This window comes from Microtus oregoni, unplaced genomic scaffold (assembly GCF_018167655.1).
Source record: "Microtus oregoni isolate MIOR12 unplaced genomic scaffold, Mior012 000016F_ref0000370, whole genome shotgun sequence".
NCBI lineage: Eukaryota > Metazoa > Chordata > Mammalia > Rodentia > Cricetidae > Microtus > Microtus oregoni.
In genome coordinates this window covers 14,452,687-14,474,542 of record NW_024543075.1, presented here as the reverse complement: position 1 = coordinate 14,474,542, position 21,856 = coordinate 14,452,687, and the positions used below count along the sequence as shown (strand labels likewise).

Genomic DNA, 21,856 nt, shown 5'->3' with positions numbered 1-21,856 from the left:
GTCACAAGTTGACACACCTAGTTCTCTAGATAATTGGAGTGTGGGGCGGGTTCTGCTAACAGATAGCTCTCTATTAACAGATAATTGGGTGTGGGGTAGGCTTTGTCAATAGAACAGTTCTCAATACAATAGTTCTCAATAATCGGGGGTGTGGGGTTCTCTGCAGACTCCCCAGGGCGATGGTTCCTGTAATAATTTTGGGGGAAAATGGCTCCTGACATATCCCCCTTCCTTTTTTTGGGGGGGGGGGGAACGGCTCCTGACAGATGTCATCTGGGGTTTCCCTGTCCCTTAGACTCAAACTCAAATCTACATAAGCAGCAGATCTGTGAAGTCTATCTGAGATCATGCAGCCCCAAGGGCTCTCCCTCTCTGGCCTCCTGTGCCTTCAGCCTTTTGCTTCTCTTTGCTCTATTTATCAGCGTGAGCCAAGTTTAGCTGCTGCTTCCAGTTCATCCCCAATCACTCCTACCAAGACCTATTAAAGCAAGACAGAGTGAGTATGTGTGTAGGAGGGTGGGGGGCAACATCAGGAAGCCTCTCCCCACTGGTGCAGATCCCCATAACCGGCCTGTGTAGTGGAACTATCCTGAGTGCTCCTGATGTGAGCTGATTGGTAGAAATGTCACAGTCGTGCGGAGCTAGCCTTGGAGCAGCTAGTCCAGGCTGGCTACATGTCCCAGCAGGAGTGAATATGTCAATGTTGCCTCTGATCAGAGTCCTGGGAGCAGGAGGTCCTACATTGTCCACGCTCTAAAGTTCTGTGGGAATGAACTGTTTATGTCCAAATTTCTCAGAGGCCTGAGAAACGGAGAAAGGGAAAGGTACAAGACCCACAAGGGAGGGTGTGAAGGAAGAGCTGTCATTTCACTCAAACCTCAGGGAACAAACAGGTCCCTGGTACTCATGAAAGTCTCCTGCCAGAGTGACAACCAGGCAATGTCTCTTCGTAAATCTCTCTCCCTGGCGACAGCTGTTTGTTTGTATTGAAGTGGGAACATGATAACAGAGCTATAAGTAGCCCTGTGCTTAGCTGGGCAAGGTAGGGTGTCAGAGCAACTGAACTGGATCCCAGGAGGGAGAAGCTGAGCTTCCTGGCTGCCTAGGAAGAGGGCTGGCTGGCTGGCTGGAGGACCAAGCTGGTGTGGGCAACTGGACTGACCAAGCTGCTGGAGACTACCCTGATCTTCTCATGGTGAGTAATATGACCTGGGCGCCACTTTCTGCTGGTGCAGCCGGTGGACTGATGACCAGGGGTCATAGCAGGCAGGACATGAACCACTCATCTGTACTGGCTTCTCGGCTCTTGCCCCAGAGAAGCACCTTGCAGGCATGAGGGATGAGCCGGATGAGACTGCCTGGAACAAGCCTGTGTGTGGCTAGCCCTTGGTCCAGCTCCTTCATGCTAAGAGATGCTGGGGGAAATCATTGACACCTTCCAGGCCTCGGTTCTTCACAGATGAAAGGAAGTAGTAGAGAAGATGTTCTTCTCCTTCATATTTTCCCAACATTTCCATCTGTATCTGGAGAAACTCCAGAATTTATCAAGTGTTTGAAATGTGCCAAGGAAAAAGAATTTTTTGATATATATAAAAATGATATTAATTCACTGTGTCCCAGGGGAATGGTGGCACCAACCGTGGTTACAGCAGCCACCACTAAGTTAACAAAAGTAAATGTCCAATCAGGTCTGTTCTTGGTGTGACCTTAGTAATGGACAGTGGCTCAGGTCAATGAGTGTGGCCCATTTTGCTCACCAAGATTCCCTTGTCTGAACATGCCAGCTGTCTGCATTGCTGGAGTAAGACAGAACCCAGGTGCCTTACCCAGGAGCCAGGTGCAGTTATCAGGAGCTGATGCCTGTTACCTGGTGACCCGCTCACGGGCCTCCTCAGATAGAGTAGCCACATTTTGTGTCCAAGGGGAACAACTGCAGGTCTGGTCAAGCTGAATACCCTGATCTGCTTGACAACCGGCTTTCTTATTCCATGCTAACAGTAGACACTTGGCTTTATGGAAACAACCCTGCGTGTGCCAGCCTATGAGGCCCAGGTAATGTGATTGTTTTGTTTTTTTGTTTTGTTTTTCCCTGAGATACAGCATGTCAGTAAATTCTGTCTTGGGATGAATCTATAGAAGCATATGCCCCTGTGGGCAACTGTCTCATGTATGATTGAGAAACATTGAAGAAATACCTCCCATGCTCACTCCCTGAGAAGAAAGGGACATAGGGGAGGATCAAAAAGTCCTGCCTGCCCCAGAGAACCTAAACAACAAAGAGGACCCTAAGAGAGATATACATGGATCTAATCTACAGGGGAAGTAGAAAAAAAAAGATCTTCTGAGTCAATTGGGAGCGTGAGGATCATGGGAAAGGGTAGAAGGAGAGGGGGAGGAAGGGTGGGAAGTGGAGAAAAATATATAGCTCAATAAAAACAATTTGAAAAAGAAAAAAAAAGTCCCACCTGGAATTCTAGTCCCACCTTTCAGTAGGGTACCTACCCTTTGGCCACATCTGACCTTAGTGAGTTTCTGGTTTCTCACCTGCTGAAGAGCAATAATAGTTCTGACCAATAGGTTGGCTACAAAGATTATACACGAACCAAGCATAGTACCAGGACTATGGTGAGCCCTCAGCAAATAATATTTACTCAAAAAGAGCTACCTCCCTTCAATAACAGTCATAATGATAAAATGTTGGCAGAGCTTCTCTGTGTTTCAGCATCTGCTCCCAAATAACCACACAGAAATGTCTTATTAATTATAAATGCTCGACCAATAGCTCAGGCTTGTTAATAGCTAACTCTTACAACACACACATATCTATCTATCTATCTATCTATCTATCTCCTTTATATTAACCTATATTCTGCCACATGGCATCATCTCTCTTCCTCCAGTGTCCGGCTGGCAACTCCTCTGACTCCACCCTCTTCTTCCCAGTATCCTTAGTCTAGTTTTCCCACCTAACCTTATCCTGTCCAGTTATTGGCCAGTCTGCTTCTTTATTAAACCAATCACAGTGACATATATTCACACAGTGTAAAGGAATACTCCACAATAAAAAGCCTCTGGTCCTGGGGTGCCTGGGGTTTTTAGCTCCAGGGTAACTAAACCAAGAGGAAGAGTGTCTGACTGGGACTGGTTCTTAGACCTGAGTCTTCACATGGGCACTACATTCTTTTTTTTTTTTTTTTTAGTATTTATTTATTTATTAAGTATACAATATTCTGTCTGCATATATGCCTGCAGGCCAGAAGAGGGTACCAGATCTCATTACAGGTGGTTGTGAACCACCATGTGGTTGCTGGGAATTGAACTCAGGACCTTTGGAAGAGCAGGCAATGCTCTTAACCACTGAGCCATCTCGCCAGCCCTGGGCAAAACATTCTTATTGATTAGTTTTAGCTGCTTGACACAACCTAGAATCACCTGGAAATGAGGAATTACTACATGAGGTTGGCTGCTGGCATGTCTGTGTGGGATGGTCTTGATGTTTAACTGAGGTGGGGAGACCCCCCTGAATGTGGGTGGTGCTGCTCCCTAGACAGCGAACCCTGAACCCTGAACAAAGCTCCACCAGGAGGAACTGAGAGGAGAGCAGCAAGGATCCACGTTCTCTCTCTCTCTCTCTCTCTCTCTCTCTCTCTCTCCTCTCTCTCTCCTCTTCACCGGATGTGACACTTTGACTTCTTTCCTGCCTTCCCTTCCCTTGGCTAATGGAGTGGAGCCAGGGATTGTAAACCAAATAAATTCTTCTCCTTAGCTGCTTTTAGTCAGGGTTGTTTATCATAGCAACAGAAATGAAACTAGAACATTGTGTCAAAGACCTAGGTGCTGCCTGAGTACAGGATGCAGGTCCAGATTTGGGGCTGGCGTTCATTTCTCAAGAGCAATTGCCGGCAGCATGGTTCTGGGCAAAGTGCCTAGGGGTATTTTTTCATTTTTTGCACGTCTGTCTTGTCCTCCTCAGCCTCTTCTCTGTCCCTTTAATCTTCCAGCACCAGGACCAAGCTGGCCCAGACAATTATTCCACTCTTCCCTGCAAACCCTCCTCTACTCTTTCTCCTAGCTTCTCTGTTCCAGGCCAGGCCCTCTGTGTCCTCACCAGTTAAACGCCTGGCACTTTATACCCTAGCAGCCCCCGTAAGCAGTTAGCAGTGTATCCGGAGACCTCTAGACTACTGAAGCCAGTGAGATCAGATGTCCGATCTGCCCCACTCTGAGCCCTGCAGGTCTTCTCTACGGCTTTTTTTTTCTTTTAAAATCATTCTTTGGCTTTTTTTTCCCAAGTGTCTTCAAATTTCTTCTTTTGATGGATTCCAAATTCTGTTTGTATGTTGAGCTCATAAGGTCCAGTGCTGGGGATATGGCCATATTTGGAAACACAGTCCTGAAGAGGGGATCATAGTAAAATGTGGCCATACTGGTAGGCCTTAATCCACAACTTGACTGATATTCTCATAAGCAGCAACTGAGAGACGATCATAGAAAGGCATTCGAAGAGGACAGACGTCTCCAGGGCCGAGAGAGGCATCCCAAGCAAGGCACCCGTACCAAGAGAGGGTAATGCACTGCTGTGTTTACCTCTCCATCCATGGCGTTCCCTACGTTCGCCTCAGTCACTCAGCCATGGTTCTCTGCCCAGAGCTGACCCTTCATGGCTCTGGGCCCTGAACCCACTCACATTCTTGGAGAAATCTTGGACACTCACACCTTTTGAGTATGAGCTGTAGAGCTGGGGGTCAGTGACAAGAATCATGTCACCGAAATACATGGAACCGAAAACTGGGCGCTGCGCATGGCCCCCTCTTCAGAGCCCTGTGTACCTCAGAGCTGGCTAGTTTCATGTTTCCCCCTTCCTTCAGGAGCAGTCTCCCTCTCCTTCCACTTCCCGTTGTCTAGCTTTCACTGGGTTTTATGTCTGTTCAAGATCCCCTTCTTCATCCGCCACTGCTCATCCAAGACCTTTGCTTCATAGGGTTTTTCTCTAGCCTAGAAAAAAATCCCGTGATTTAAGAGTTCTTTTTCCCATTTCTCTAAACCTTGCCATTTGATAAACACAACAGAAACAATCTTCAAACCTTTCCCCCTCACTGCCAGAATTCCTACCCCGCCCCAACTATACATCACACAGAACCCCAAATGTGAAACTCAGCTTTACAAGAACTCTAGGCAGGCATGGCAGTGTGCACCTTTGATGCCAGTGCTTGGAAGGTGGAGGCGGAAGAATCAGGAGTTCAAGGCCAGCCTGGGCTACATAACCACCCGGGACTACAGATCTCAAAAACTCAAGGAAACAGTTGTGATGAAATTCAGGTAACATAAATTTACATATTTAATTTTTAAACAAGCAACTCAGTAACCGTCTGTATGCATACTGTTCCAGGGTGTCACTGGGAGAGTTGCTACCTCTAATTCTAGAACCCTTTTTTTAAAAATTATTTGTGTTTTACCTGTGTGTATGTCTGTGTGATAGTGTTGGATCCTGGAGTTACAGACAGTTGTGAGCCTTCATTTGGGTGCTGGGAATTGAACCTGGGTCCTTTGGAAGAGCAGTCGGTGCTCTTAATCACTGAACCATCTCTCCAGCCCCTCTAGAATACTTTTATCACACCAAAATAAATCCCTGCACCCAACCATTCAGCTGTTCTAGTCTTTCCCTAGCTCCTGGGAACCACAACTTTTCTTTCTGTCCCTGTGGATTTGTCAGTTCTGTCAGGACAAATGGAGTCACCTGATGTGTGGCCTATTATGTCTGTCTCAACACTTTGGACACTTACCAGAGTGGTATCATGAACCAATGCTTTCTTTTTATGGCTGAATAATATTCCATTGTGCAGTTAGAAAGTTGGTGATCTGGGCACATGCCCACACATACACAATTCTGCTCTATTCAAATGCAAAGTGGACTTGAGCTCTTTTGCCCTCAGTTTTCCCCAAGAGGAGCCTTAAACACCTCCAGGGAGTGTGTAGTGTTTGCCTGGTACCCAGGGATCCTTGAACAAAATGCTGATTTGTTTCCCTGAATGGGTTCTGTCTGGTCACAGGGTCAGAGCCTTCTGGAGGTACTTTCTTTCACTGGAAGTAAAAAGTGAAGGAATCATGGGAGAAGAAGCCAATGGGCGGGAGAATATTTGTCTGGGTGCCTGGGGCTCTATTAGGTCTGCAGGTCTCCTTCACCCCAGAGGGCAGGCGGCCTGCCTATCAGCAAATCCAGTCACACAGTACTTTTTTTTTTTTTTTAATGACTTCACTAGTTGAAACGCAAGCCACGCCTGGCTAAGTTCATTCTGCACACACCAACCGTGCCAGACTGCCACGTCATCTGCTTTCCACGAGTTTTCTGTCTTCCCGTAGTATCTGCGGTGGAATTTCCCCAGGTGCACACAAGAAGCTCTGTGAACACGTGACTTCTTTCTAGAAAGAGATCTGTTCCCTGATCTCGGGCACCAAAGCAAGCAAGGCTAGGCGTGACCAATGAGAGGGCAGGGGCAGCTTTGGTTAGAATAAGCCGGCTCTGAAAGGAGCCTCTGCTAACGTCACCAAGGGGAAAATGCTTGGCGGAGAGGCCCTGGGAGGGACCAGCTGGGAGGTGCAGAGTCCCAGGCAGGAAGGTGCGGAGTCCCAGGCAGGAAGGCTTGGATAAGCTCAGCCACAGTCCAGGTATGAAGCCAGCTGGTCTGTCTGTGACAGCACCTGGGTGGGGAACGGTCGTTTGTCCAACTGGAGCAGGGCGCAGCTTAGACCTCACTGGTTTTTGAAAGGATCAGGAGAAAGTCCAGTTGTTGAAAAGCAAACTTTCTGTGGGCTGAAACCTCCAAAGTTCAGACTATCCCCGAAGGTAAGTGGAAGCAGAGGTAGGGCACCTGCCTTTCTGGCCTGGGGCAGCTGAAGGATGCCTGTCCTGTAGTCCCCAGAGGAGGGCTCTGATGTGACTCCGCCGTCTTCTTCGCCATCTCAGAGTCACGCTGTGTCAGAAGTTTTGCCGCTTGCTTTTGCCTGTTCAAAAGCCAGCTCAGCACTTGGAAGGTGGAGGCAGGAGGATTGGGCCATCCTTAGCAACACTGAGTTTGAGACTTTGGGGGGAAAAAGCTTATGGTTTTTAATAAAATTATTAAATTTATTTAGTGAATGAGTATCAAAAATTAATATTATACCTGGGCATGGTGGTGTATGCCTTTAATTCCAGAAACAAGCAAATCTCTGCAAGTTTATGGCCAGCCTGGTCTACATAGTGAGTTCCAGGACAGCTAGTGATGTGTAGAGAGACCTACAGGTCTCCTTCACCCCAGAGGGCAGGCGGCCTGCCTATCAGCAAATCCAGTCACACAGTACCTTTTTTTATGACTTCACTAGTTGAAAGGCTAAAAAGGAAAAAATTAAAATTACAATGGACCATGTGAAATTTAATGTCATATATTTTAGCCTGGTACATACAAGGAACTTAACAACTGATTAAGGAATATTGATTCTAGCAACATTATTTGCTTATGAGGAATCTTTTAGAATGAACAAAAGGAAAATAAATGGTACAGATCAATTTTAAATAAATGACTTTTTTCATTCTACAACTTTTAGTATGTGGGGTGAATATTCAAAACAAATTGTCTAAAGCTATTGTTAAACTGTATTCTCTTAATTTAAAAGTTAGGAACAAGAGTCTTGTGCGTGAGGGTGACATTATTTCCATTTCATCAGTTTTGAGGTATTTTATTTTTTCAGTACTGGGATTGGACCAAAGTCTTGTGTATTCTAGACAAGGACTTCCTCGCTGAGCCGCATTCCCAGGTTCATTTAATTGGGCCTGCTCATAATACTTATATTTTATTGATCCGCGATTGTTCAGTACACATAGCATGGACAGGTTACTCCATCAATGCTGGTTGAATAACTAAGCAAACCAATTGGCTAATTTTAAGTTGTGTTTTTAAATTAATTCATTTTAATTTGTATGTATGTGCGCACATGCACACAACCATGCCGGGAGTCGGGAGTCAGACTCTTGCTGTAGCTCACTTGCAGAGGTCAGAGGGCAACTTTCAGGAATCCTCACCACCTACTAATCAAGGCCAACAAGGTCTGCTTTCTGGGCTGCGTCCTCCAGGCCTGCAAACTCCCTGCCATTCTTCTGCCTCTGCCTCCCATCTTGCGGTAGGAATGGTGGGATTACAAATGCAGACAACCCCATCTGGCTTCCTACTTGGCTTTTGGGGTTTGAACTCTGGTCCTCCACACTGCTTGAGATTGGTGTTCTCCGAGGCACTGGCTTTAAAATGCATCTGATTTTTTTCCCCCTCAAAGTTTCTGTGGTTTAATTTTTCCATGAAGAAAATAAAGGGAAGGTGCCAGCTTGGTCCCTGAATTCTAGTGAGTGATACCAGGCAAAGGGCAGGGCCTCTCTGTGCAGGGCACATTTTAGCTGGGAGGATTGTCAGAATTGTCCCTGAATGCCCCACAGCATGGTTCTGTTAGTCTCGGCAGCTTCATAAGAGTATTTATTCCTAGCCTGGCCCCGAGATCCCTATTTTCCTCATCAAGGAGCCCGCTCTGCTTTCTTTAAAGACATACACAGAAGTGAAGCTGAGTTCATGAGCCAAGTGTTCAGAGGGAAGAACAACAGCAACCCAACCATGTTGTGGGAGAGAAGTAGATTTCCCACCTCCTAATGTTTGGCAGCGGGCTGCACTGTCCTCCACAGCGAGAAAACAGCCGCACTGACTTTCCAAATTGTGTACAATTGGAAACAGAAAATCCTCCTGGGAGCGGGGTTCCCCAGGCTTCCTGGCATTAGGGGGAGCCTTTTGTCACTCGTTTGTGTATGTGCATATGTGTGCACGCTGGCGTTAATTCAGACTCAGGAACAAACTTGCCTGTCAGAAGCTGCTGCCAAGCCTGGGTGGGGAGTGAAAGCGGCAGCCCGCGCTGGGAAAGAAGTCTGGGTGGCATGTTGCAAAAGAGAACCCAAAGTGATTTTCCATGATGTGGCTGAAGAGATAAACATTTACCATCGTCTGGCTCTGAGTCTGGGGAGATGCGCAGAAGAGAGAGAGACCTCAGCTCTCCTCCCACTTCCCAGTTGTTTATGCCCTTTCATTTTTTCCAGTCGCTCTGACACCCTTCTGAGGGACGCTGGGCACCCCGAGTCACCATGGGCAACGAGAACAGCACCTCGGACCACCAGGTGGGTTCAGGAAGCTTCTCTGCCTCCTGCTGCGCAGCTCTCTTGATTACACTGGCCCCCCAACATCTGTGTCCAGCGAGAGGCAAGGGAAGACACAGCCCCCTGGACCCGTGTGATGTGTTTGTACCTGTGGGGCCATTTCGTCACCACATCCTCAGCTGTCCTTTAGCACGACAGCTGGCCCCACTTCACAAGTCATGACCACTACTGTTTATCCTGTGCTTTTAAAATTGATGTCATGAGAGCTGAGCGCATTTTATCCCGATTGCATCTACTCAGCAGCTCCCATGGACACGGCACATGTTTGAATGCAGAGCTGATTTAAACCCCCCCCCCAAAAAAAAGGTGTTTTCAAGTCAGAAAAGGCTTTCACAGTCGAAGAATGAACTTTTGACTATTTTATTGAATAGTACATATCCAAATGTTGCCATTATCCATTTTGAGAATATTAGCTTAATGCCCTGGTGAACAAAGTCAGAGACTTTCTCATTGACTCCCACAGTGCGAACATTTTGGATTAATGGTTATGGGCCTCTTTGATTGAAGTCATCGGATTTAAAAAGCAGCCTGGGGCTGGGAAATATTTTTGTTGTTGGAAGTGTGTACTACCCAAGTATGTGAACCTGAGTTCAACCCTGCAGAACCTACACATAAAGCCAGGTTCAGTGGCATGCAGGTTTAATCCCAGCACTGGTGAGGTAGAGACAGGAGGATTCCCTGGAGCTCACTAGCCAGCCAACTTGGTAGGATGGAAAAGTTTCAGTTTCAGTGAGAGACCCTGTCTCAAAAACCAAAGTGGATGGTACCTGAGGAATGACGTTCAGAACTGAGTACCCTGCACACACCTGAGTGCGCACGCACGCGCGCGCACACACACACACTTAAAAATAAACACAAGGCAATCTATTGCCAATTGTTTTCTCACTTCCTCTTCAACAGTCTTTTCTCAGTCAGGGAAATAACGTGAAAAGAAAAAAGTGTCGAACGAGGGATTTTAGAGGACAGGCAAGAAGCAATGACTGTGGGTGTGAGACTCTAGGGAGTGGCAAGAACTGTGGCAGACGGGGTCTGACCTAATGGAGGCGGCCACTACCCACTCCAGCCGACTGTGGTCGTGGGCAAAAGTGGGCCCAGAGCAGCAGGATTTTATTTGTTCCAAAGAAGTCAGAAGACTATGGTTATCGACAAAGTCTTTAGTGTTGTTTTTTTAATGCATTTTATTTATTTAGTGCGCGTGTCTGTTTGTGTGTCTGTGTGGAGGCACACACATGTCACAGCACATGTGGGGAGGTCAAAGGACACCTAATGGGAGTCAGTTCTCTCCTTCTACCATGTGGGTCCTGGAGACCAAACTCAGGCCTTTCTTCAAACTTAGCAAGTGTCCTTGCTTACTGAGCCATCTTGTTGGCTCTTACATTTCCCTTTAGTTTTTTTAATTTAAGATAATGATACATCTATATATAGTCAAAAAACACAGAGAGAGCTTAAAGGGTGGCATCTTACAAAATTATTCTATAGTTTCACAGTCTAGACATTGAGATGCCAAGGTCAAAGAGCCCTTCCATAGCCAGATTCTTCTTTTTGCCCCTTATAGCCACACCTAATTCTCTCCTGTCTACCACCCGTAACTCTGGCTACTGACAATAGTACAGTTTTATTATTTCAGGAATATTATAGAAAGAAGGTCTGTGATAGTCTGAATGAAATTGGCCCTCATAATCTCACAGGAAGTGGCACTATTAGGAGGTATGACTTAATTGGAGTAGGTATGCCTTGTTGGAAGAAGTGTATCCCTATGGGGACAGCAGGCTTTGAGGTTTCCTATGCTCAAGATACCACCCAATGTAGAAGACCACTTCCTGTTGCCTTCCAGCCAACATGTAACAGTTCCTTATCCAGTGCCATGTCTGCCTTCACACTGCCATGCTCCCCACCATGATGATAATGAACTAAAACCTTTGAAGCTGTAAGCTGCCACCTCAATTACATGTTTTCCTTTATAAGACTTGCCATAGTCATGGTGTCTCTTCACAGCAATAGAAACCCTAGCTAGGACAGGGTCAGACAGCATGTTATCTTTTAGAACTGACTTTTTTCAGTGGGCAGAATGCTCTTGACATATGTCCACACTGCTGTGCAGCAAAGTCTGTTCCCTGTCACTATGGAGTTGTTCCATGGAGGTGCAATACACTTTTCAGGTCATTTCCCCATCAAAGCATGTCTGCTTTGCTTCTAGTTTTTAGCTATTCCAAATGAAGTTGTCATGTGCATTTATGTACAGGCACAAATGCACAAGCACACACTCAAGTGTGTGGTGTGTGCATGTGTGTGTTTGTGTATATTCATTTTCATTTCTCCAAGATAAGTACCCAAGTGTTCAATTTTTGGCTCCTATAATGATTGTATGCTTAGTTTCATTGTCAAACTGTTTCCCAGTCTCTGTGGTCCCCAGTCACCATGTTTCCTGGTCACTATGCCTTCTTCCCTTCTTCCCACAATACACTATAAAAGATCAGTTTCCCTGCATCTGAGAAGCATCAGTAGAACTCTCTTAGAATTCCTTGCTCTGATCTGCAGGAGGTGGGAATCAGTCACTGAAGACACAATGCATGCTATACAGGCCACTATCCACGAGTCACTTAGCAGTCTCAGGTTCCAGACCAACTGTACTGTAATGTTTGTCTTCAAGCTACCTGTCCACAGCAGCCCAGATCTACATCTCAGTGCCCACCATGCATCTTATCTCTCTCCCATCATCCCATAGGCAATCTTACACTATCTTACAGGGTGCACACAGCACAATAAGATGTTTGAGGCCGGTTGCTGGGGAGATGGCTCAGTGGTTAAGAGCACCTGGCTGCTCTTCCAATAGGACCCGGGTTCAATACCCAGCACCCACATGGCAGTTCACAACTGTCTGTAACTCCAGTTCCGGGGGATCTGACACCCCCCATAAATGCACATGAAATAAAAATAAATATTAAAAAAAATTGAGGCCTGGAGAGAGGCGAAGAACACTTGCTGCTCTTACAGAGGATGAGAACTTAGTTCCCAGCACCCGTGTCAAGTGGTTTACAAATGCCTTGTAATTCCATCTTCAGGGTATCCCAGTGCCCTCTTCTGGCTTCTTTGGACATCTGCACCCACATTCACAGATAGAGACATACAGACACACACATACACACTCACATACACATACATACAAGTAAATTTTTAAAAAGATACTTGAAGGAGAAAAATAAATCAGTCATAACATTTACTGCAATATACTGTCTTTTTTTTATTAGTTATCGTTGTTATTTTCTTAGTTGAGCACTTTGAAAGCAAACTTCATCAGAGGTCTGTATAGACAGCAAAAGCAGACTCAGTGCAGGTACAGAGCTGCCCACCATTTCTTCCCACCTGTGGCCTCCTGCTCTAGGAGGGAATGTGGATAAGAGACAACAAATCTCTTTGGTAAAATATCTTTTGCTCATTTTCTGTTATTATCATTAGTGTTGTATTTTGGGAGTTCTTTACATAGTCTAGAAGTCAGACTGTAATTTGTAGATGACTTCTTGCCCTGCAACTTATCTTTCCATCCTCTGAATAATGTCTTGTGTAAAACAGAGTATTTTAATGTTAGTGAGGTAGAGTACATTCATTTTTCTTATGGATACTTCTACTGTTAAATCTGCCTAGCTCCACTTCCTGGAGATTTTATTTTTTCCTAAAATCTTTAAAGTTTGACATTTTATATTTAAGTCCGTGATCCATGAATTAACTTTTATATGGTACAAGATCTAGGTTTGAGGCTCATCTGTTTTTTTCTTCTTTCCTGTCTGTCTGTCTCTGTCTATCTCTCTGTTCTCTGTCTCTCTTTCTCTCTGTTCTCTGTCTCTCTGTCTCTATCTCTATCTCTGTCTCTGTCTGTCTCTCTGCCCGTCTCTCTCTCTCACACACACATACACACACACAGTTAACAGGGTCTCACATACCCAGGCTGGCCTCGAGCTCCCTATGTTGCTGAGGTTGGCCTTGAACTCTTGATCTTCCTGTCTTCACTTTCCAAGCGCGACAATTACAGGTCTGCACCACCACACCTGACTTTTGATCTCTTTTCCTAGGTTAATTTTCGTTTCATAGTCATCCTCATTATGAGCTTCCTCCACCACAGTGGTGCATTTGATAGAACTGACGCAGACTCAAATTGACACATTTTATCCCTCACTGTCCATACATTATGTGAAGATTCATTCATTCTTGATGGCATGCATTCTGCACACTTTGACATACGTAATCACATGCAGTTTACACAACAGTATCCTGTTCCTAAAATCCTCTATGCTTGACTTCTCCCCATCCTTCAGGCCCTGACAACCACAGCTCTTCAGTGTGTGTGTGTGTGTGTGTGTGTGTGTCTGTGTGTGTGTCTGTGTGTGTGAGTCCATGTGCCACAGGACGCCTCTGTGGAGTCAGTTCACACCTTCCACCATTGTATGGATTCTGTGGATAGAATCCAGGCTGCCAGGCATGCATGACAGGTATCTTTACCTCAGAGCCATCTTGCCGGTCCAACCACAGATCTCTGTATTGTTTCTCCACAATGTCTTATGATTAGAATTACTTAGTGTGCAGTCTTTTCTGATCAACTTCTTTGATTTAGCAAAATCTATCTGAAACTCCTCTTTCTTTTTGTGGATTGATAGTTCATCTTTTTTTTTTCCCTGAATAACATCCTATTTTCTAGATATAGTTTGCTTAACTACCCAGCACTATCCTGGATGCTCCCAAGTGTTGCACAAAAATGCAGTGGATATCCATGTTTATGTCTTGTGTGAACATAAGCTGTAGCCCTCTTTGAGTAGATATGAAGGGATGTGGTTGCCCTATCCTGTGGTAAGGGAAGGTTTAGCTTTGTAAGAACCCATCCAGCTACCTGCTCCGATTGTTCCTCCATCTCACGTTCCTCCTGTTGACAAATGGACTTCCTCTTGGTTCCCATCCTCCCCAGGGCTGAGCATTGGCAGTGATCTGGATTGTAGTCATCCTCACAGGGACCTAGTGGTGTCCCACTGTTCCTTTAGCTTGCTCTTCCCAGATGATATATGGTAAAAAGCATTCTATCCTGTGCTATTTACCTCTGCTTGTCTCCTTTGCTGAGTCTTCAAAGACTTGGACCCATTTTTAATAAGTTTGTTGAATTTTCTTTTTGAGACAGGATATGTAGCTTTGAATGATCTGGGCCTTCCTATGTAGATCATGCTGGTCTCAAACTTGCAAAGTGTTGGGATTAAAGGCACACCCCCACCATGGTCCGCATCTTACTACTGAATGTTAAGGGTTCATTTTAAATATATTTTGAATAGCAGTTCTCTTTTAGATGTTTCTTTTGCAAATACTGTCTTCTGATCTCTGGTTTATGTTCTCATTCCCTTGAAGATGAAGGTTTTGTTTGTTTGTAATTTTGACATTTATTGTTTTGGCCATGAATGCCCATGTCCCAGCTTTATTGTTGAAAAGAGACTGTTTTTATTCCCATCGAATGGATCTTGCACCTTTTTCACAAACCGGTTAGGTATATTTGTGTAGGTTTAGCCTAGGTCCTCTGTTCTACAACACTGATACTCTTTATAGTTAGATTCTTAAAAAAGAATTTATAAACTTTATTTTTAAAAATCTTGCAAATAAATAAAAAAATCACACCAACATAATCCAGATCCAAAGTCTAGAACCTCAATGAACTTCTATACACTTAGAACAGGCACACAGAATGGAAGCTGTGATGGCTCTCTTGGTCGTGGCAGTTGTGTGTTAAGTCCTAAGGTCAAATAGAGTGAGTCTTCGCCATGATCTGTGGGTTTCCCATATAAATGCTAGAATAAAACTATGTCTACAAAAGAGTTGCTGGGATTTTGATAAGAATCACATTAAGGGGGGCTGGAGAGATGGCTCAGAGGGTAAGAGCACTGGCTGCTCTTCCAGAGGTCCCGAGTTCAGTTCCCAGCAACCACATGGTGGCTCACAACCATCTGTAATGAGACCTGGTACCTTACTTGCCAGCAGTACATTGTATGCTTAATAAATAAATAAATCTTTAAAAAAAAAGAATCACATTAAGGAGTAGATAAAGTAGAGAAGAATTGATTTCTTTGATCAGTTAGGTTGTTTTCTGGCTCCATTTATAGGGCCTTTCTTTCTTTCTTTCTTTTCCTTCCTTCCTTCCTTCCTTCCTTCGTTTCTTTCTTTTTCTTAAAATCATTTGATAATCCTTAGCAAACAGATCTGTCTATGTGTTGTCAAGTTTTTACCTAAGTACTACATTTTTCTTTAGAGTGACTATAAATAGTAAAGAATCAGCTAGGCGGTGGTGGCGTGCGCCTTTAATCCCAGCACTTAGGAGGCAGAGGCAGGCGGATCTCTGGAAATTCCAGGTCAGCCTAGTCTATAAGAGCTAGTTCCAGGACAGGCTCCAAAGCTACAGAGAAACCTTGTCTCGAAACAAACAAACAAACAAACATAGAGAATCACTTCAGGGTCCACATATTTATATTTAGGGAACTGGGTTTTGTGTGTTGTTGTATTCTGTGGTTAACTCAGTTATTAGTTGCAATGATTTTTTTGGTGTTGCTGTTTTTATTGTAATTCTTTGAGAATTACTATGAAATTATGTAATTTGTAAATAGAGACAGTTTTACTCCCTCCACAACCTCTGAGCAGTTTTAATTTCTTCTTCTTTTTCTTATTTCATAGTGACAGGGATGCCCATTGCTTTGTTAACTAAGGGTAGAAAGAATGAATACTTTGCCCTTATTCCTACTCTCAAGGGGAGATCGTTGAGTTTTCTAATGTTAAGGAAGCTAATAACTATAAGGTTTGTTTTGTTGGTTTGTATGGTTTTGGTTTTGCAAGACAGGGTTTCTCTGTTAAACCTTGGCTGTCCTGGAACTTGCTCTGTAGACCAGGCTGGCCTCTAACTCATAGTGATCTGCCTGCCTCTGCTTCTTGAGTCCTGGGATTAAAGACATGTGTCACCACTGCCTGGTTAGGTTTGTTTTTTTAAACAAACATGGTTTATCAAGTTGAGACATCTAGTTTATTTAGGATGTTTTAAAATCATTCAGTTGAATTTTGTTAGGGATTTCTTTGCATCAATTGATGTTATTATATTATTTCCTTCTTGCATAACTGGAATAAACCTCATGTGGCCATTGCATATAAATATTTTAATACTATGTTACAGTGTTTTTGTTTTTATTTTGTTTTGTTGTTAATATATTGTTTGGACTTTTGTGTCCAAGTTCATAAAGAAGATACTCTGGGGGGGGGCTGGTTTATTATTAACCTCACAAAATGTGTCGGGAACTTATTACACCTGTGATTCTCAAAGATTGTAGAAAGAAGTCTTACATTTAAAAACATGTTCACAGCTGGGCATGGTGGCACACAACCTTAATAGGAAGCAGAGGCATGTGGCTCTCCTCAGAGTTCAAGGCCAGCCTGGTCTATGAAGTAGAAGACTCAGTCTCAAAAGCAAAACATACAAACAAACAAAAACACCCTCAAAATCATAAAACATGTTAGAAGCTAATTTCAATTATTTAAAAATACCCTGGGAGTCAATAAAGGTGCCTGTTGGCTGGTCAGCCTTCTTGAACTTGTCCCTTACAGGAACATTCCATCATGAGCTAGAGTGGAGGCGGGCATGGCCATCAGACGAGAGCCCTTGAGGGGCACTAGACATACTTTGGCCCCTATTCCTCCTCATATACCAGCTAGCTTCCCTTCCCTTCTGAGGTTTACAGATCCGTCTAAGCTCCAAGCTCCTCATAGGCCCTGCTGCTAGCTACAAACAGGGTGGAGCAGTAGTTCTTACCCTGGGGCCATGCTGTCTTCCATGGGAAAGGGTCATGTGGCAATATCTAGCTATAGTCTTGGTTGTCACCACAGTGACAAAGGGTGTTATCGGTCTGTAGTTGGAAGAAGTCATAATTCTGCAAAATACTCTACAGTCTCCAAAAGAATTATCTAACACAAGCCATCAGCATTGAGGAACGTCCCTAGACTAAAGAAATATTTGCTTTAGCTACTTTAACACAACCCTAGGGATGATGAGCAAACCCGCTGGGACAAAACACCATGGCCAAGGCAACCTGTAGAAGAAAGGATTTATTTGAGACTTACGGTTTCATTGAACAGTCCATGGCCATCATGGTGGGGATCATGGCATCAGGTAAGCAGACACAGCACTGGAGCAGTAACTGAGAGCTCACATCTTGAGACACAACCACAAGGCATACACACACACATACACCTGTGGAGGCCTTTCTCATTCAAACTACCACACCTGCCTTACTCAAGATGAACTTCAATCTGAATATCAACAGTTTAGGATGACTTACATTTTCTCCCCATTATTCTCACAAATCATGCTGTCCAGAATGAGATACTTTTCTTTATCAAGCACAGATTCCATAGAGATGGAACTTCTGGGTCCTAGGGCAAGGACTTTTGCAAGGCTCTTACTATATATGTTGCAAAATGCTTTCCAAAAAGATGCTATCTTGCTCTTCGGTCCTCTCACTGTATTCTCACCAACAACGTCTATTTTAATGCTCCAAGGCTTTGCTAGTTCAAAGTAAAGATGTTCTAGAAGTGAAATACCTTCCTCCCACTCTTTCCCTCAGTTCCCACCTCCTACCAGCTCCATTCCCATCCTCTATCCTCTAGCTCTGCCTTCTGAGAGTAGACAGGGAATCCTTCATGGCTCTGGGAGTTTCCACATCTCTAGTCAAACCAGGCACAAGCCGGTGGGCCTTTGTACAGTTGTCTTAGGATTCCAGGAACAGGATGAGGTTTGCCTTCCACAGAGAAGCACAGGGATAAAGTGTGGGAGTGTTTGGCTGTAGGTTGGGGTTCCTCATGGAGATGAGGCCCCGGGTTCATCTTTTTAAATCTTCTAGAGACCTTTATTGGTACAACCACACCCTCCTGAATTCCTCAAACCCAACTCAACCTTTCTCATCATTCTGCTTCTCATCCTGCATTTCTCCTCCTGGGTAGCACGAACTCTCCTGCCATTTAAAAACCACAATCTGAAGGTCACCCTGACTCTACCCGCTGTCTCTTTACACGCCTAATACAACATCCTATGGTTGGTCAGTGCGTTAGTGGGTGGTCTGGCCGTTTAGCCTTGTGAATTTCTGTTTAGGCCTTTAGAGGATTCTAAGAGACAGGTACCCCATTTCTACAAATGATCACAAGCAGAGAAGGGGGGCTGGCTTACAGAACTGAGAAGGCCATGGCTCTATTTACAGTGTTGACTGAGTCCAGGGCTCCAGCAGATCATGCAGGAGCTTTCCCCTTTGGATCTTGCTCTATTTCCCCCCTTCTAAATGTTCAGGAGATACCTCTAGTCTAGTGGGGTGAAAAGAGGTGCTGACAGTAGATAAGTGGTCATGTTTTCCCCAGCTAGTGGTCCATCCTGACCTGACCCCTGTAAAGAATCAGACCCATTCTAAGTGTGTTGTATTCCCACTCTGGGGTCAGATACTGTGTCTGCATGTGAAGTGGTCCACCCCAAGTCTTATATCTACTCTGCAGGGCACAATGGCAGCCTTCAGCATTGCTTGGAGCCATTTCTTAAAGGAGAAGGGAAGACAGAGCCATCCTGTTCTCTTGTCCAGCCACTTTCTCCCTTGACAAGTCCATGTCCCTTTTATTTCACACCTGCCGCATTGGTAATGCTTCTCACTGGGTTCTCTGCCTCCCACACTCTCCTGCCCTGCCCAAGTGTCCATTTCTTAGATTCTTCATCTATGAAGATACACTTGGCAGAGGTCCCTCTATAGTCTGCCTAAAAGTGGGTCCTTAGAAGAAAGGTCGTGAGTTTTGGTGATCCTCCTCTGTCTAGATTAAAGATCAGCTTTGTCACCAGCGCAAAGGATGAGGGGAAAGTGTGCTGAGTCCTGGCCCTGACTGTCTCCCACATCTTCATGCTATAGATTCCCCTCCGTCTGGTGTCTGACTTCCCTTGGGTATCTGTGCTGGCTAGTTTTACATCAATTTGAGACAAGCTAGTCATTTTGAAAGAGAAAACCTCAATTGAAAGTCCCCACCAGACTGGCCTGTGAGCAAGCCTGTGGGGCATTTTTTATATTATTATTGACAAGGGAGGGCCCAAGCCACAGTAGGTGATGTCACCTTGGGCTACAGCAACCACAAGCTGGGCAGGTGTAGAAACTAAAGGTCCTGGAAGATGTTTCTTTCTCACCCTGTGCCCTAACAGGAAGACCCTTTGCTTCCAACAGGAGGACACTGGCTCCCACAACACCATCCTGTGGCCTCCAAGCCCTGCCCCTCCACAGGTACAGATGTGTGTACTTTGCATGCCTGGCCTCTCAGTTGTCTATCATCTAGGTGGCTACTGACAATGGGCATAGCATGGGCATAGCACGGGCATAGAAATATTTAGCTCGTCCCTCCCTCTCTAATGCCTAGTCCTATCCATCCCTGTTAAGCTGCAAACCACACTAGAAATAGGCAACATGGCCTTAGAATTTTAGAAATACCGTGTTGAATGTGGCTCTTTGAGAACTGGCTTGCCGGATGGGCTGTGAGCCGCTGAATGAGGTCTGTGTTGTCAGCAAGAGAGAATGCAGACACTGGGAACCAGCGCTAATCCTTCCAAAGGCTTTGACTTTGATGCCTTTTGTCCTCAACGGAGGCTGGGGAATGGCATGGTGGCCCCACCTTCCATGCCAGTGGGCAGAATGATTTGTCATTATAAAGAGTCAGTTCAGCGTCGGCTGTGGGTGTCATCGCACGGTAATAGCCTCAGCTCAGGGTGTTTGCAGCTGAAAGAAAGGGGAGCTTTCTGGAGGGGTTGTGGGGGGGGTGTGCCTCTGGGTGTGGCCGTGGTGAGGCCTGTTCTACAATCCCGATCCTGCCTGCACAGGTGCATCTATCATCAGGTGATGTTGTGATTTGCTTTTAAAAGCCACTCCACCCTGAAGGAGGCTGCCAGGTAGGCGTACCCCGGGCATTTGTCTCACACAACCTGGCGGTTCTGAAGTCGCATGGTATCCCAGCTTGCCCATGGTGAAGGCTGTTTGCACGAGCTGTGTCCTTTGGCTTCTTCACAGTCCCGTGAGTGAGCAGCCCGTGTGCATTGCTCACATTTTGCAGAAAATGGGGGACTTAGCTGTTAATCAGCTCGGCCATTTGAATGAGTGGAGGAGTGAGAATTACAACCCTGGCCTCCAGCAAGTTGAAAAAAAAAAAAATTCCAGGGCCAGTTGGTTTCCAAGTGGAGTTCTTCTATCCTTGAGGACTGGCCCAAGGTCAAAGAGGAAGTTGCTGTGGAGAATCCAGGTCACCAGCTCGCGCAGCTTGTCTGATATGGCCATCTCTAAGGCTCGGAGTCAAGGCTGGAAGAAAGCCCCCACTTCACATGTCCATCTCCATTGTTTTTTAGTTTTACGTGTTTGATCAGAAGGTCAAGGCATTTGCCCACTTCCATAAATCTGTGACAGATTCAGGACAAACAGGCTGTCCTGGGGTCCCAGGTCTAGGCTCCTAAGGGTACCTCTGCCAGGCTAGGAGCAGTATGGTCTTCTGGCTTGGGACGCTTTGCAGGCACAGACTCCTGTTCAATGGTGATTTGTGGAGACCATCCCCACCTCCACCCCCATCCAAACCAAAGCAGAGGCAGGTGAACCTTTGCCTCGTGGGACGCACCTGCAAACCAGGCAAGTGAATGAACAAATAAATATCAGCGGTGAATGAATGAAGAGAACTGGCCAGCTTTTGGATAATAGACGTGAGTCAGGCGCACAAAGACAATGCTTTGTGATATTACTCTCATGGGCTCAGCAAAGGTTGATATCACAGAAATCAAGAGTCCGCTGGAGGTTACCAGAGACTGAGGAGGCTGGGGGAGGGGGCAGGGGAGACTAGGGTGGCCAGTGAGCCAGGTTCCAGCGAGCCAGAGTGAGCGGCTCTGTGACCATAAGTAACTATTATGTATTGTAATTGTTGACAAGTGAGAAGGAAGGGCTCTTGAAGGTTTTCACTGGGATTGGAGAGGTGTCTCCGTCAGGAGCACATCCTGCTCTTGCAGGGGATCAGAGTTCAGCTCCCAGCACCCACATCAGGCAACTCACCAATAGCCTAGACCTCTAGCTTAAGGGAATCCAACCCCCTCTTCTGGTCTCCTCATGTACCTACATGTATGTAACATACATACAGATAGACACACATATACATAAATAAAAGTTAAAAATAAATCCTTTGATAAAAAAGAAATATGTCTTTAAATTTTTTATTAATATCTATTAATTACATATAATAATGGCTTTGATTTTATTTTCATGTATATATAGTATTTTTATGTTTACCCTTCAATACCCTTTGTTTTCCCCCTCCTAATCCTACTGATTCCCTTTCTCTCCCCAACTAGTCCCCTCCCGTTTCCATGTCTTTTTTCTTTTGGTGAGCCTCTGGATTTAGAGTTACTTACAGAAGCGCGGATGAGGTATAGTTTACAGGCACTTGAGTACTCTACCCTTACAGCTTACAGCACTCAAGAAAATGTTTCTCCCTTCCTCCTCTACCATTAGCTGCCCAGAGATCCTCAGGAAGGCACTGGGCTCCAGGAGTCCCTCTCCTGCTCCACGTAGAATGTTTATAGGT

The 21,856-nt window shown here is 45.2% G+C and overlaps 1 protein-coding gene across 12 annotated transcripts in view; it reads left to right on the top strand.

Moving 5' to 3' along the window:
• The first annotated feature begins 1,059 nt into the window (after positions 1-1,059).
• The window catches only part of Tacc2 (transforming acidic coiled-coil containing protein 2), a 200,367-nt gene continuing 179,570 nt past the window's right edge, over positions 1,060-21,856 (top strand). For 10 of the 12 annotated variants that reach the window (XM_041665991.1, XM_041665993.1, XM_041666001.1 and 7 more), the window contains exons 1-3: positions 1,060-1,195; positions 9,107-9,184; positions 19,474-19,530. In XM_041665991.1, coding sequence (XP_041521925.1) covers positions 9,152-9,184; positions 19,474-19,530 — 90 coding nt within the window. In that variant the 5' untranslated portion in view covers positions 1,060-1,195; positions 9,107-9,151. The remainder of the gene's footprint in view (positions 1,196-9,106; positions 9,185-19,473; positions 19,531-21,856) is intronic. The other 2 variants (XM_041665994.1, XM_041665996.1) reach the window with 2 other exon arrangements.